The sequence below is a fragment of the Manis javanica genome, chromosome 1 (assembly GCF_040802235.1).
Source record: "Manis javanica isolate MJ-LG chromosome 1, MJ_LKY, whole genome shotgun sequence".
NCBI classification, from domain to species: domain Eukaryota; kingdom Metazoa; phylum Chordata; class Mammalia; order Pholidota; family Manidae; genus Manis; species Manis javanica.
This window is the reverse complement of record NC_133156.1, coordinates 122,550,929-122,567,347: the sequence shown is the minus strand read 5'-3', so window position 1 is coordinate 122,567,347 and position 16,419 is coordinate 122,550,929. Positions and strand designations below refer to the sequence as shown.

The window sequence follows — 16,419 nt, the reverse complement described above, 5'->3', positions numbered from 1 at the left end:
CACTGGTTCACAAGCCAGGCATTACGGGGGCTTGTCTTCCCTGTGCAGGTCCCCAGGGCTAGGGTGCCTCATGAGGAGCTTGAACTCCACTCCTCAGGTAGTCCTTCTGCATTTGTGATATCCCTCCTGCTTGTGGGTTGCCATGTCAGGGGTTTGGGTCCTGGTTAGACCATGTTTTGCTCCTCCTACACATCTCAATGTGACTTTTTATCTTTGTTTTGGGAGAGCTATTCTTTCTGCTAGTCTTCAGGTCACTCTCAGGGGGAGCTGTCCTACGTGTAGCTGTAGTTTGGTGTATCTGTGGAAGGGAGGTGAGCTCAGGATCTTCCTATTCCACCATCTTTTAAATTCATATTTTCACAGCAGAGCAATAGATAATGTATCCTTATATTTGACAACTTTTTCAACTCACAGGAATATTTTTCAGTAAAAGCTTTGTGTTAACTGGCTGTAATGATTTATTTCAGATTTATTTTGACATTTGAAAAGTGAAATCAATGGAAATTCTTTACACTTGAAGGCTATACATTTAGTAAAACATGTAATACAATTTGATTTGCTGGGGCCATGAATATAAGTACATATGGATCAAATATAGTAAGTCATAGTTATCTGAAGTCTACACTTATAAGGTAAGTACTCTGTCTTCTGATTATGTAACAAATCATGGTTCTGTAACAAATCATGTCAAATATTAGTAGTAAATGAAGGCAGCAGGGCATAAAATAATACATAGCAGTGGGGAAAAAGACTTCTGAAACATAACATTTTGGGAAAATCTCATTTTGAAATAATGAACCCATAAGAGTTAAGGAAATAAATAAAGAGATAACAATAGTTTAAGTTTATTCACATATAGTTGCCATTAAAAGGTCAACTCATTCATAGAAACATTTTTGCTATTCTAACCTCCTTTGCCTCTCCTCTTACAAATAAATCCCCATGACAAAGCAGAAATGTTAGAAGTTGTATTGCAAATGGAGCACAGTAAATATTTTTGGAAACTTTAAAATATGGCTTCTGAACAATTTTACACAGGTTACCCATTGTTAAATATTAAAAGATCCATGGTATGATATTGTATAATCAGATTTCCTTGATAAAAAGATGGAGGTGGCATTTTTGTCAAGAAGGTATTTTAAACCTAGGGGAGAAATTTCACTTCTCTATAAAGTGGAATCTTAAGTATATCATTTTTAAGTCCAACCAGAAAATAGATCCAGCTCTGGGAAAACACCAATTTTTATTGTATGCATCATGTAAACTGCTATGAGGATACCCTTAACTAAAAAAAACAAATTCTTGTTCTAAATACACATCAAACCTTAGATTACCTTGGTATAGTAACATTTATATAAAAAATTTGACAAGAACACATTAAATGTTGGCAAAACTAATAGCCCTCAATTTGATTATACACCCTAGCTTTCACAGAATTACTTCTCAGTGCAATAGACTCAAGTGCTATCAGGATAGAGTCTGTTTCATTCATCAGCGTGTATCTAGCACCTGACTCGTACATGGCACAAAGTCATGTCAATAAATATTTCAATGACTAACAGTCTTCATTTAACAGCAAGAAAAAAGATACAACTTTGAATAAATGCATGAGAATACCAACTGTCTCATGATGCAGCAATAGGTACTTTTTGTGAAAATTCTAGGATTACTTATAAGTAGATCAAGACTTAGATAAAAATAATTTTCTCCAAAAATAAAGAAACTCTGAAGTGAGGGGAGAAGAGTATGGGGGGCCATAACATTTTATCCTCCAAGGCTAATGTGTGAAAACTGGAATATGAGCTAGGTGAAAACTATCATGATATTAAAAATAAGGCAATTTCAAACTAATATATTTTGCATATTTAAGAAAATCCATTTTCTGACAATATTCTTAATACTAGATGAAAAATGTATTAAAGATCTTACCACACTCCTAATAGAATATGACTAATCAGTCCATCCTTTTAGTCTTCCTATGTCAGAGTGTTTAAAAAAAAATTGAGGAAATCTATTAGACTCAAATCATTAAAAATTGTCTATGACCTCAAATAGCTATTGGATAATTAATACATTTGCAACAGCATCACAGTTTTGTCCATATCTGTATTTCACCCAACATTGTCAAAATTAACCTGGAAGTCAATTAAATGAAAATATCTACAAATAATTTCAAAAATGATTGTTTGAACTTTTTAAAAATCAATAGAATTGTAACAATATCATTGTGTTCTGAATTCAGAAAAATCTCACCAGATAGAAAAACACATTTACCTATTTCAGTTAGGTTAATGTCAGGATTTATCAAAATTCTCCATTGAAATTTTTTTTGACTCTTGATATTTAGGTTATATAAAAAATATGCACTGATCAAATGATAGGTGTTTGGGCTGACCAATTCCACAAAGTAAGGAGGAAAGGGAAGGGGGGAAAAAAACTTGCACAGTGAAATTTTTAATCCTAAATTTTTAATTCTTTATTTGAACCTATCTCTCAAATGTAAAAAGATACCAGCACTCTTGGATACCAATTGTAAGCAATATAGAAATTTCACTGCTACCACTTTCTAACACACTGAACATCTTTTCCATCAGAATAATGCAAGTCTTACTTTTTTGGTCACCTTTGAGCCCAGGGCCAACAGGTCTCAACATTAACCAAAAAATGTAGCTGTATGACTGACAGTTCATTTCTGCAGTGAAGTTATGTTTCTGCTAATCAAGTTTGTCATATGAAGAAATTCTTCACTGTTCTAGAAGCACAGTTCGAAGCTCATCTTCTTTATTGATCATCATCGAAGCAATTGCCCCATCATTAAACTCAAAAGAAGTACCTCCATCCACAACCATACAGGCATCCCAACAACGAGAACGAACACAAACCCTAAGCAAAAAGGAACATATCATTAAATATTAAGTCTTCTTAACCCTAAATAATGGTTTCTTTAAAATGCTTAATTTTCATCTAAACTGGCAGATCATTTGGCCCTGATTTTAAAAATAAAGTTGCTCTTTGATAAAATATGTGGGTACATTATCAAAATCTCAAAGTTTAAATGTTAGGATAGATCCATTCACCCAAACATTTATGAGCAAACAAGTTCAGACTTGATGGCACTCGTAAGCTTTTTTCATATGACAAAATGTTGAGTTATTACAAGTATTTTAAGTATTGAGCAAGAATGTAACTATTTTGATAAAGAAGTTTTACTTCAGTGTAACACACAGAAAAGGCACAAATTACTAGTGTATAGCATGATGAACACAATTGTATAGTTGTCACCCAAATCAGGAATCAAATATTACCCAGCTTTCCAAAAGCTCCCTCACTGCCCTCAATGCCATCTCCCAGTCACTACCCCTGGCCCTTCCTTCCCGATCATGTCCATTATCCAAATTTCAGTCACCATAGTAATAACAGCTTTGTCTGTTCTTGTATTTTATATAATTGGAAGAATACAATATGCCTGCTTTTGTCTGCCTTCTTTTCATTGCTGTATGAAAACACTTCCATAGTATGAAAATACTAAAATGCATGTATCTCTACTATTCAAGGACATCTGGGTTTTTACCAATTGTGAGCAGCACCACTATGAATATTCTTGAGCATGTCTTTTGTTGTACATATTTCTGTTGGTGTATATATTTCTGTTGGATATATACCTAGAAATTATTAGGTCTCCATGTGTGCCATATTCAGCTTTGGTAGATAACTGCCAAAAATTTTACAAACTATTCTGAATGGTATAAATATTCCTAACTGTAAGTTCCAGCGGTTCCACCTTACAAACTACTGGTATTTTAGCCACTCTGGTGGGTGTATATAGTACCATATTATATACTTTTAATTTGTCCCATCATTAAACTCAGATGAATTTAAATTTCCCAGATGAATAGGGTCAAAGATGTTTTTCATATACTTAGCCATTTCTCTTTTATGAAATGCCTGTCCAAAACTTTTGGATATTTTTCTACTGGGTTACCTGTCTTATTGAGTTGTAGGAATTTTTATAGTATATTCTGGATATGAGTCTATTGCTGGATACTACAAATATTTCACTCTACCTTTTTATTTTTCTAGTGGTGTCTTGACTAACAAGTTCTATTTTCTAATGAAGTTCAATCTATCCATCTTTTATAGTGCTTTTTATGATATGCTTAAGAAATATTTTTCAGCTACCAAAGTCATGAAGCCATTTTCCTATTTATATAAGCTAAAGTTTAAATAAGTCTTTGTAGTCTCATCCAAACTCAGTATAGATTTATTGATTAATCAAAAGTACTCTGAAATGAATAGAAGTTTCCTTTTGAGTGTCTTTCTTGGAAAAAAATCAATTGTGTATTTTCAAAAAAAAATATGTATACTAAGCAACAATTTATAATTAAACTAATTTTAATTTATATCAGGAGATATTTTTTCAAATTATAGGTTTTATTAGGAATATTGGGCAACCTTTACAAAGTAATAAATTATATTCATTTTTGTATATCCTCTTAATCTAAAAAAAAACTGAAGCAAATTCAATAGATATGGGTAAGAGGTTCACTTCTGGGAAAAGCTGAAAGAAATGAATCCTACTCTAAGTTTATTGCTATACAACTTAGATTTTATATGAATGTTTGTCCTTTTATACCATTGTACATAAAAATAAAGTTGCTTTCCAGCTTCTTTCAAAATGATTATTTAATCTTATTGTGGCAAATCACATCACTTAACTAAATAGCTATACTCCTAGTCACTTAAATTTTAGTTTCCTTAAAATGGCAAAGTAAGTTTGATTATCATTTTAGCTTGGTTAGCATGATGCCTTATTAGCTTCACAGGTTCTATTTTTCCCTCAAGATTAAGTTTGAATCAGTGAATTTAATTAAATTGAATACTTTTAAAACCAAGCATGCTTATAATCTAAAGGGATGAAAACACAGTCACAAATCAGACTTTCAAAGCTTACTTGGAGGTAAAACAACGCTGACGACTGCTTGAGAAAACTCTGTTTGCTATTGGTTCTCGAATACTGAAAAGTATTTTTGGTTCTTCTGGACTGTAAAGCAGTGATTCATTATATTCATTTGTTACTAAAAGGGAGAAAAAAAACAGTATTAGCATGTTCCATGAAAGATGGTCAATTCTGAGAAGCACAAAATGAAAAATGAATGCTATCCCCAACCTAAAAGCAGCTCTATTCCAAAGGAATGTTTGGTAACAAGTTTCTTGGAATTTAGAACACACTCCATTAAAAATACAAAAACCTTATAAATGAGAATTAGGTTCAAAGGTTAGCCCACAGAAACCTACATTACCCACAATATAGCAGAGATGGGTATATTTGGAGAAAAAACTACAAAGCTAGTAATTATACAAAAATAGAAGAACTAATTTGCGGCACTCAAAAAGGGAACTTGAGTTGCCATAGTCCCTTGCCAAGTTCCTTTCCAAAATACCATGTTAACGAGTTCAGAAGTATAATTATTAGTTAACTAGTCTTGATGTACAATGCAGTCTCAAACAATGACAGGAAAATACCATTACTCAAGGTATTTTTTAGGGATCTTTGGGACCTGCTTTCTCTCTAACCAAGAGGCACATGTGAGTTAGCATGCAAAGTACAAATTGGTTAAAAACAACTGTACAAAGAAATCGGATTTGAAAGAATGTTTAGTAGAACACATTGAAATACACTACAAGACTATCAAGATAATTTAACTTATTTACCAAAATTTCATGTGAATTATTTGGTTGTTTTAAGAAATCTAATTTACTTTCAAATTAAAAATTTGCTTCTCTGGGAGCACACACACAAAAAATGTGCTAGCTCTGAAGGAAGTAGTTCCAGAAGGGTAACATGCATGCATCACTGGCATTCATACCGCTTCTGAGGAGGAATAATAGTCTTTCAGTAAAGTGATATGTTTATTAAGGGAAAAATCAACCACTGCTTTTCATCTATGCCCTTAAGTTAATTTATATACCTGATGTGAATTTCAGTTATTTTAAGTTAAATTATATAATGAAGACTCAATTACTATAAATACCTAATTTTTCTTTCTTACTATGTTAATGCTAGCTCCTAAGCCATGATTAAAATAATCTTTTATGTCTCAAATTGAGAGGAAAAAGTCCATTTTAGAAGCTAAATGAGACTTCAGAGATTTAGTCCTGTTTTCAAACTTTTTAAAAGCAAACCATCTTTCCAATAAAGGAAGTCTTATGTGGAAATCCTAAATATATAGATAAATGAACTGACATTATTAGAATACTTGCTCATGTATTACTAAATGTATTGCTAAGTCATTTTAAAGGCCACCAATAAGAATGAGGCTATTCTGGTAACTCTCAAATCCATGTATTTGTGTTTATGGATGACAATTATAGTATCATATGTGCCAATATCTACTTGTGTCTTTGTTTTGTTTTGGTTGTATACATTGAAAAATCCTTACATAGGCAGGTAGATGCAACTATAAACAAGTTTGGATTTGTTGTCTATTATTTTAAATAATGTGCCTTTAAATAAGAGTATCTTAGGATACTCTTCAATTAAACAGAGGCAGCAAGAAAAACTTTAGTTTGAGGTCTGTACAAAAAATGATCCTTGTAGGCAAGTGGACTTTAGCATGTTAAAAATTTTCATAAACAATCAAATGAATGTGTTTTTCAGTTTAAGAACTTAAATTTTTTTTTTAAATAAAATTTAAAGGATAAATGTGAAGATCCCTATGCACCAGCAGTCTCCTTCTACTCCCTCAATTTACAACTGAGGAAGTAGAGGAGTAGAGAATCAGTCTTGCCCATAGCCTCACAGGTTGGTCTGGGATTGGAAACCAGACCTCCCAATACCCTGATCAGTAATATCTTTTCCCATCAGTGTGAGTTCTCTTAAAGGAACCCTGAAGGAACTGGGCAGGAGTAGGCAGGAAGAAGTTAAGGAGACAGATCCGTGAACACAAAGATAAGCAATCACAGCTCAGAGAATTCCTTCTCATTCAGAGGATAGTAATTGCATACTGAGTTGATGTGTACATGTCCCATTTGCCAGATAAGTATTTTTCTTTATTTTCCTATCCCCCAGGACATGTTTGCAGTTTTACTGTTTTATATAGATTATGTTTCATGGTTGGCAAAAATTTAATGTAAAAGTGCAGGTTTAAACTTTTAATTGTTGAAACATATTTAAAGGGATATTATATTAAGAGTATGTTTGAGTCAAAAAAAGTAGGATTATGCTTTGCTAATTAGACAAGTACACTTCACAATTACACTCTCAAAATTGATAGAGAACATAAATAAAGCTGTTAATAATTATGATCATTTGTCACTGACCTTTCTCTACCAATTCTCTGTCCAAAGGAAGACTTAAATTTCCTTGTCGTTTTGCTATTTTTGAAAAAAGGAAAGGAAGAAAGTATCTTGATTAAGTAAAATATTGTAGGTCATATAATAGCTAACATACAATAAACTATATACATTCTATAGCATATTAAAATTATAACATATAAAAGCTATTATGGTACTTACCAATATTTAAAACATCTTCCACAGCCTGAGTTGCAACCCTGTTAATATTGAATGACCTAGAAACAAACACCACATAAATTCTTGTTTTACTTCTAAAAACATACTAAAAATAAAAAAGGAATAATCTACTTAGTGTACAAAGAACTCTTAAAATCACGAGGGAAAAAACAACCAAAAGACAACATTCACCTAAAAAGTGGGCAAAGTACATGAACAGTTCACAGGTCTGTATGAAAAACTGTTCAATCTTACTTATACTTAAAGAAATGCAAATTAAAATAACATTTTTCTCAGATTTGTAAGAATCAAAACTGATAAATAATATATTGGCATGAATACAGGAAAATAAATAATCTCTTACAATGATAGGATTATAGAAGTTGCAGTTGGAGGGGAATTTTGCACTATTAAAAATTCAAATGAACATAGTCTTCGATCTCCTAATTTATCTATAATATACTTGGCACGTATATTATATAAAGACATACAAGGACATTTACTGAAGCATTGTTTATAATAACAAAATTGCTCAAATATATATCCATTGGATCTGGCTAAATATAGCTACTCAGCAGAGTGCAATATAGAAATTAAAAGAATAAAATACTAATATGGAATATTTACTAATATGGAAAGATAACCAGTATGTTAAATTAAAAAACCAAAGGCATAATGTGTGTATGTTTCTTCCCTTACTTATTTATATGAGAAAAAAAACAATTATATATGATGGGTGGGTCTGGAGATTAGTACTAGAAATTAGTATTAGAAATATGAATTAGAGACTAGCCTTTCATTGTATAACCTTTTGTACTATTCAACATATTTTTAATGTGTATTTCTTTAAATGATCCATTTAAATTTAAGTATGATGCCTTAAATTTTCAGTAATGGTAAGGAGATGGATAGAGTATGTTGGAAGCCAACAAGCTATACAGGGCTGAGTAGAGAAGAAAAGAGACTGAATAACAAAGGTGTCAAGATCAGGATATAGCTAGTGAGAGAGCTGTACCAAAGCACAGGAGACTTTAATAAGCAACACAGAGAAGACTGAAATTCTAATCCAAGCCATACTTAATCAAAGACAACATCAACACAGGATTCAACTATAAGGTACTTGGCAGGGGAGAGGGGGACTACTTTATAAGCATAATAGCTCTTATTCTTTATGCTCTTCTAACTACTGAAAGGTTGAGAACTATCAGAATCTCACACACACACACACCCCAAGGCAGTAGTCAAAGCCCGCTGCCTTTAGCATAAGCACTGTTTCACCAAGATGAGCAAGTTTACCTTGGTAATTCTTCAATACAGCCTAGTGACTCACCTTTCAACTGTGTGGCTTCTATAGATATCCTCCCTCCCACCCCACCCCCTACATTTAAAAGCTGGTCATGAACAAGGCCTTGGTTTTGTGGTCAGGCACACCTGTTCTTGTGTCCAGGTTCTGACACTTATTAGCTGTGTGGCCTCACCCTAACAATTCATCCCTGCTAAACTTCAGTGTCTTCCTTTATGAACATGGATACTACTACTTTCTTGCAGAATTTCTGCAAGGGCTATAGACTGTTCAAAAAGCACCTAGCACAGTATATCCAAAGTAACAGGGACTAAATAACTGGTAGCGTGCATTACAGTGCATAAAATATAACCTACACAATCAGAAGTTCAGAAGAGAAAGTAATCTTATTTAATCTGTTCTATTTCCCTTGTTTTGCAGAAAAGGAAACACATAGAAATTACATAGCTAGTTAGTAGTTTAGCTGGGTCTCTTAACTTCCAGACCAGAACTCTTTTCAGTTACACCCCTTTGCCCATTTTGAGGGAGATGAGAAAACTGAAAGAAGAAAAGGGAAAGGATCTGGGAAACTATTTCTAATTCACAGGCAGTTTTCAAAAAGTTACACACCATGTTGAACAGGAAAGGTGTTATAATAAAGGTGTTAATTATAATGTCATCCATTTATGAGATGGTTACAAAATAATTTTATAACATTAGATGACTAAATGTATTTTTCAGACAATTTTTAGAAAAGTCATTTTAGAAGTGTCCATTTCACTGGCCCTCAGGAAAATGAAAAAGCAAATCTTTTAAAATGATACTTATCATTTTTTTTCCAAAGTTTCATTTATTTGGCTAAGACTAGGATTTTTAATAAAGGATTGGAAATTATTCAGTATTTATGAATGAAATGATATGATGTCTTAAAATTACTTCAAAATAATATGGGATCAAAGGAGATGGTGGGGAATAGGGGAAACAAGAATGGGCATGAGTTGATAATTACTCTAACTGGTTAATGGATATGTAAGTATATATTTAAAATTTTCCACAATAAAAAGTTTTAAAAAGTTATGCTGAAAAAATGGACAATAAAGCTCAATTTTATACAATCCAACTTAAAATTACAGTTTGATAAGCACTGTCTTAACACCATTTGTAAGCATTTATTCAAAAAATATTTGAGTGAATATGGATTAAGATACTGTGCTATGCACACAAAAAATTAAGTAAGGGAAAAAAAATACCAGTCACCATTCCAAATGCCTCAAGTTGCTTAAACTAGCTGGATATTAGCTTATTAGATAATAATGTGGTAAGTGCTATGATAGTGGCATGAGGAGAAAATGCTGGGGGAGGACAAAAGGGGGATTAATTATACTCATGAAGGGAACTAGGTCCTGGTAAAGTTTTCCTACAAGGAATGACATTTGCAGAGTGGGCTTTTCAGCCAGTGTATGGAAAGTAAAAAGTGTTCAGGCATTCATTTCAGGAGGAAGTTGCATTGAGCAAAAATAAAAAGCCCAGAAAGAACATGGCTTGTGCTGAGAATTGCAAGTAGCCTGCAACGTCTTCAGTGGGCTGATGGGTTAGGGTAAGGGCAGCAATAGGCTGGCAAGGGACCTTCAGTCATATTTAAAGGGCCTTCTATGACAGGCTACATAATCTGAATATAGTGAAAGTTTAAAACATAGAAGGGATATATAATCAGGTTTACCTACATTTTTAGTCATACTACCCTGTTTCCAGTGTGGGTAGCAGCCTGAAGAATGAAGGGTAAGGCACAAAGAATAATCACTTGGGAGATGGGGGCCTGGACAAAACAAATAGCAGCAAAAACTGAGAAAGAGGGACAAGGACTTCAGAAATGCAGCTGACAGGATAGAGGCTGGTATATATAGAGGGAAGAAAAGGGAAACTCAAAGGTAAGAGCAAGGTTTTGAGAAGAAATGATTTTTCTCAGGAGCATGAACTCAGGGTAAACAGTAAGTGATAATTAAGTAATACAAAGAACCACAAAAGAAAAACTGAAGATAATAAATTCAGTTTTCAATGTGTTGAATTTGAAGTTGAGATTACCCAGGAGGAGGTTATCAGGTAAACAAGATATGGGATATCCCAGATTATCTCCACTTAGGCCTTTTATACACTAGCCTCCAGCATATTTTTTGTTATTATTGTACTTGTTTTTCTTTCTCTATTATTACTTAAAATATTCTTCATTAAAAAAAAATATGGTACCCAAAACATTATCTTTTTTCTCTTTATAAACCTAGGGCAATAGGCTAAATTATGACCAAATAATGACCAATCTAGGCTGCAGCTGTAATCTAAGAAATTAGGGCAGGACTTGTGGACTCAATCAATAAGTAAACCAGAAACTAAGCCAACCAACATAACAGCAGGTTACCTCTTGCATATTTGAGGCCTTAGGTATACCAGTATTTATTATCAAGTAACTTCTATTACTTAAAAAGTATTTCACAAAAGTTGATAAGCAACATCACAAGTTACTCACCACGCCTTTGATCCTGTTCCAGTACACAAATTGAGCCCTGAACTCTTCTGTTTTTCCCATGGACCATCATCAACTGAAATCTCATAGTAGGATGCCCTATGAATTGAGAATATAAAACTGAATTTGCTGAATTTATGGCTCACAGTAAATAAGACATAGTCTTTTTCAGAACTGATGAAATCTAAGTAGGCCAGCTTGACTTAGACATACCTGACTCAGTGAGCAACATACCACAATGCTAACTTCAATAATGATTAGGTGAATAAAATTTTTAAAATGTCCATATGTCTGCATCCCTCTCTGATCTCTATGCTCCTTTCTATTACTTAAACATTTCAAACGGGCTTCTTACAAATTTTAACCTAAGATTGCTTCTACTGCTTTTATGGACTAACAATACAGAGCTTTATTTTAGAATTCAAAAAGAAAATACCATTCTTAGGTGAGTTTCACTCTTGGTAGCTAGTCCCTGACATATCTAAGTCTATCTAATCTTTCAAGCTATCAATAGTTGCTTCTACACTCTTGTTTCTTAAGTTACACACTATGTGCCTTTTGAATTGATGGTAAGCTAACAGATAATAAAGTTCTAAAGAAAATTATCACCCTGTACTGGATTAGTGGACAAAACTAGAAATATTAATTCTTTAAAGATTTCTGTTTCTAAGAGTATTTCATAAGTATGAAATAAAATATTTTTCTTACATCAGCAAAAATGACACTATTCTTTAACTCATGAGTATCTAAATGATTTGCAATGATTCAAAAAATCTTTTGAAGCATGTAAAAGCCTACTTAGTAAACTATACCTTAAAATAGTAGTGTCACTGATCAACACTGCATTTATTTTCTCCAGTAAATAAAAAAGTTAAGATAAATAATAAAATACAGCTTTTCAAAATGACATTATTATACGTGCTTACAAAAACACTAACATTCAATGGATAATTTATCTCTTGTTATAACCTTTTCACCTTCTCCTGCCAAGCTGTCCATCTGTTAAGGTTTTATATGACAACTTTTTATTTTTTCTCTTAAGACAACATTCTTCATAAAAATAAAAGATATTCACATTTAATGTATTTGATAGCTTTGTTATGTCTTCCTAGACAATTAGGGATTTTAGGCACATTAGGAGTCTATTATATACAGACAGGCCAGCCAAACCTATAGGAATGGCAGCAGCTATTATGCCAGAATCACAGACACAAAAAAGATTAGAGGTTAAGTAGGGAGAGAAGAGAAGCAGAAGTGGAGAGGAAGAAAAGAATAATCAGGTGAGAGATGTTGAGCCCAAAACGATGAGCAAATTTAGTGTCATTCTCACATGCAGGTTTATCGTGATTAGTCAACTCATAAAATTTTTGTTTCAGGGAAATTATTTTTTAAGGCAGCAATAAAACTCACAGTCCCCTTAGAGTGGGTATACTTCTTCTTAAATTGTCCACTGCTACAGCCCAAGAATAAGACATTCTAGGTTAGAACAAATAGGAGAAAAAAAAAATTGGGCTTTTAAAATGTTCTTAAATCTAAGAACATTATAAATGAGGCAGGAATAATATTGCTGCACTTCTTATTTTCCAAGCAAAGCACTTAAATTTTCAGGAGTGAAGACTCAATACAGCATCTGTAATCAGAAATACTGGCCTTATATGACAGTTCTGACACTATATGATCTTGGGCAAGTTATTTGAACTATCCAAATCTCAATTTTTTATGATAAATTACAACTACCTTTCTCATAGGGTTGGGATGAGCATTAAATATGATTATATACACAATATACAAAAAGCCTGACATATAGCAGACATCCAGTAAGTGTTCATTTCCCTTCTGACTAAGAGTTTGTCATAGAATCTTTAAAATGTTCTAGTACCTCCAAGAGCAAAACCTTTTTCAATAGCATCAGAAGCCAACCCATTGCTGTCCTTATCTTAGTATAGATACAAGGTGAGGCATCAAAGAACACAAAAAGAAGCAGCATCAGATATTGTTTAGGAGATAAACCAACCAAATCACTACTGCCACAAAAAATAAAAGCATTCACCTATAATCTCCTAATGTGACTTCACCAGATACCCAGAAGTTTATTAATCAATCCATTTTCTTCTTTTTATAAGTTAATTTTCAGTAAGTACAAATTATAAGTCAACACCAGTAGAGGCTCTCAGAAGCTACAACCTTTAAAATATACAGAGTAATATAAGCCATTAATTGGCTTACTGTAAACTCACAAAATATTTTTACCTTATGTCATCTATTTAATGTATACTTTCTCCAATCTCATTCAAAGTTATTACTCTCTTCTCTGTCTTACATCTTTAGAAATAACTAGATTATATCACAAATTAGTTATATTTTCTTCCCTCTCTTCTATCACTTAGAAGTATCCATTATTCACTTTCTTATTGCTTCAAACTTGCTATGTAGCAAAAAGAAAAAAACTTTATGTTGTCTTACTACATTAAATGTTTTTATACTTTTTTAAGTTCTTTAAAGAATATACTTTATTTTATTCCTTTGAAGAATAAGATTTACTTTCAGTAATTTTTCAAATTATATATTTTACTACCCTCCAAAAAATGAAGATACCACTACCTTTGTCTTACTTATCTTTACATTCCTAGTGACTTCCATATTACACATAGCAGGTGCACAAATTATTTTTATTGAATAAATACAAATTACATTAATCAAAATAATTACAACAACTCAAAGATAGTTCAAATTATTCTGTGAATCAGGCTTTGTTACTTTCAGTACTATGTAAGCTAAGTCATTAGCTAAAATGTGGATACTTTTTAATTAATACAAACTTCTCACAGTAATTAAACTTATGAAAGGATACGACTTACAACAGTAACAGAATTTCAGAATATATGGAACTCTCAGTAAACTAGGGAATCAACTACATGACCCTCAAAGGGTCACATGGTTTGGTAGCAGGAAAATGGGACAGAGGTGCATCTCTAATCTTTCATGCCTAATTTTCTTAGATCTACAAGAATGAGAAGTAAGGCAAGTTCTTAAGTACTATCAACAATTAAATTAGCTTTACATTATGGCAGTCATTTTTAACAGGTAACTAATGTCGCACAAAAAGTTTTGTCAAAAAATTCTGACAATTTAGCCCAAGTTATATTCAACGCCCCCTCAGAAAAGATTTCATCAGTAATAAAATACATACTCTTTCTTTATATTCCTAATGAAGAACTTTACTAACCTTAAGTTTTGCTAATAATGGTTACAAATCTTAAATGGTTATCAACCTCCATATACTTGCCTTATGATGTTGCACTAAGGAGAACAATTGCCACCTATATAGTATTTCTACCAAAAATACTAGTCTGAATCTTACCATGCAGGAAAAAAATCATACAAATCTAACCTAAGGGGTATTCTACAAACCATGTGGCTTAGGCCATTCAAAAATATCAATATCTTAAATGACAAAACAGGGGTGGGCTAAGGAACTGTTCTTAATCAACTAAAGAGCCATGATGGCCAAATGCATTGTGGGAGTGCTAAATTAAATACTGGAGAAAAATAAACAAACTTAAAGGACATTATTAAGACAATTAATAGGGAAGTTTTAATATGAAGTTCTCGAAAAGTTTTATTATCAACTGCAAATGTATGCCTAGAATATCATTCTTTTAAACATTTATAAAGCCACAGAACCATATGAGAGATTAAAGGTTCTGAGAAATACTTCAGTAAAGAAACGTGAATACCTTTATTTAACCTAGGATTTCACAAATTTTTTTGTTTATAGAACCTTCTTTCCTCTAAACATGATTAATGTGTATGAAAATTCTGGAAATATTTTATTTAAATAATTCATTTCTATTACTTATACAATATTAACTATTTATTAATCTTAAGCTATAGAAATTGAGTAAATATCTAAAAAGCACTAAAAATTCAATTCCAAGCTCAAGAGCACAGATTTAAAGATACCTTGACGATAGACTCTCTCCAATGAAGACTTCATTTAGTGCTCTCACTGGCAAAAGCTGGGGTCCAGAAATCTCAGATCCTGCAGTTAATGAAGAAAAAAAAAATCAAGACAGCTCTTTAAGTTTGAGAAATGTTATGACAAAAATTTTATAAAACATTTATTCTTATTTTTGTTTTAATAAAATCTATACCTTAATATTAACATACAAATTAAATGTATGTTAAGTATTCATAATATAAACCTCAAAGTCATCTAAAATAGTTGTAATGAAGCCTGTTTCTCCTAAATAAACCTTAATTATTCTTGAAACAATTTTTCAAGAGTGATGAAATATACATATTCATCTCATAAGATTCTTATTGTCACATTTAGTTTTACTCTGGAAGCTTCAGAAGTGGAAATGATCAAGTACTTCCAAAGGAAAGTCATTTTGGATTTAAATGGCAAATCACATCCATGGCTCATGTTGGAAACAAAATCATTTATGACAGAGATGGGATTTTTTTTCAAATAGAAAACCTCAAGAGTGTTTTTTAAGCAACAGCAACACTGGAGGAACACCGCATTTCCTTTCATGACTCCTAAGAAATGTCTTTCCTTTTTTTACTCTAGAAGACTGTTTGCACAGCTGAAGTAATCTTCCTTGATTATTTAAACATCACTACCATCACACAAAATCCTCCAAAGGATTCCCATTGTTTTCTGAATCAATCAAACAGGTGATTGTCACCTTCAAATGGTTTCTCTTACTTTTTATCTTTTATTAGTCTCCAACTGGAAATGCCAAGCCTATCTTTTCTTACTGTCATCAACAACAGATTCATCACACCCAAGTACCTCCCACTGAGTGGCACATTGGAAACATTCCCTTTTCTGTCTCTTCCACACTTTCTCCTTGAAAGTGCACCCCAATTGTGTAGATAGCCCCAGGAATGGTCCCCAGTGATGCCGGCCTCCTGGTATTCACATCATTGTGTATCTCTCCTCTCCAGTTATACCAGGATTGGTCTATGTGACTTGACCAGTGTATGGTAGAAGTGATGGTATGTCACTTCTGAGATTTGGTTACAAAGGATACCCTGGCTTGTGCCTTGGTTGCAATCTCAGTTCACTTGCTTTGAGGGGAGTTATTTAATGAGCAAT

The 16,419-nt window shown here is 32.7% G+C and overlaps 2 protein-coding genes across 3 annotated transcripts in view; one reads left to right on the top strand and one right to left on the bottom strand.

Moving 5' to 3' along the window:
• SKP2 (S-phase kinase associated protein 2) overlaps positions 1 to 16,419 on the top strand; it is a 103,923-nt gene that overhangs the window by 38,848 nt on the left and 48,656 nt on the right. The window lies entirely within an intron of this gene.
• The window catches only part of NADK2 (NAD kinase 2, mitochondrial), a 38,972-nt gene continuing 22,987 nt past the window's right edge, over positions 435 to 16,419 (bottom strand). Inside the window, exons 7-13 of one of the 2 annotated variants that reach the window (XM_037002240.2) lie at positions 15,276 to 15,354; positions 12,723 to 12,788; positions 11,316 to 11,411; positions 7,516 to 7,571; positions 7,321 to 7,374; positions 4,952 to 5,075; positions 435 to 2,883 (exon numbers count right to left, since the gene is read on the bottom strand). In XM_037002240.2, coding sequence (XP_036858135.1) covers positions 2,745 to 2,883; positions 4,952 to 5,075; positions 7,321 to 7,374; positions 7,516 to 7,571; positions 11,316 to 11,411; positions 12,723 to 12,788; positions 15,276 to 15,354 — 614 coding nt within the window. In that variant the 3' untranslated portion in view covers positions 435 to 2,744. The remainder of the gene's footprint in view (positions 2,884 to 4,951; positions 5,076 to 7,320; positions 7,375 to 7,515; positions 7,572 to 11,315; positions 11,412 to 12,722; positions 12,789 to 15,275; positions 15,355 to 16,419) is intronic. The other variant, XM_037002249.2, reaches the window with a different exon arrangement.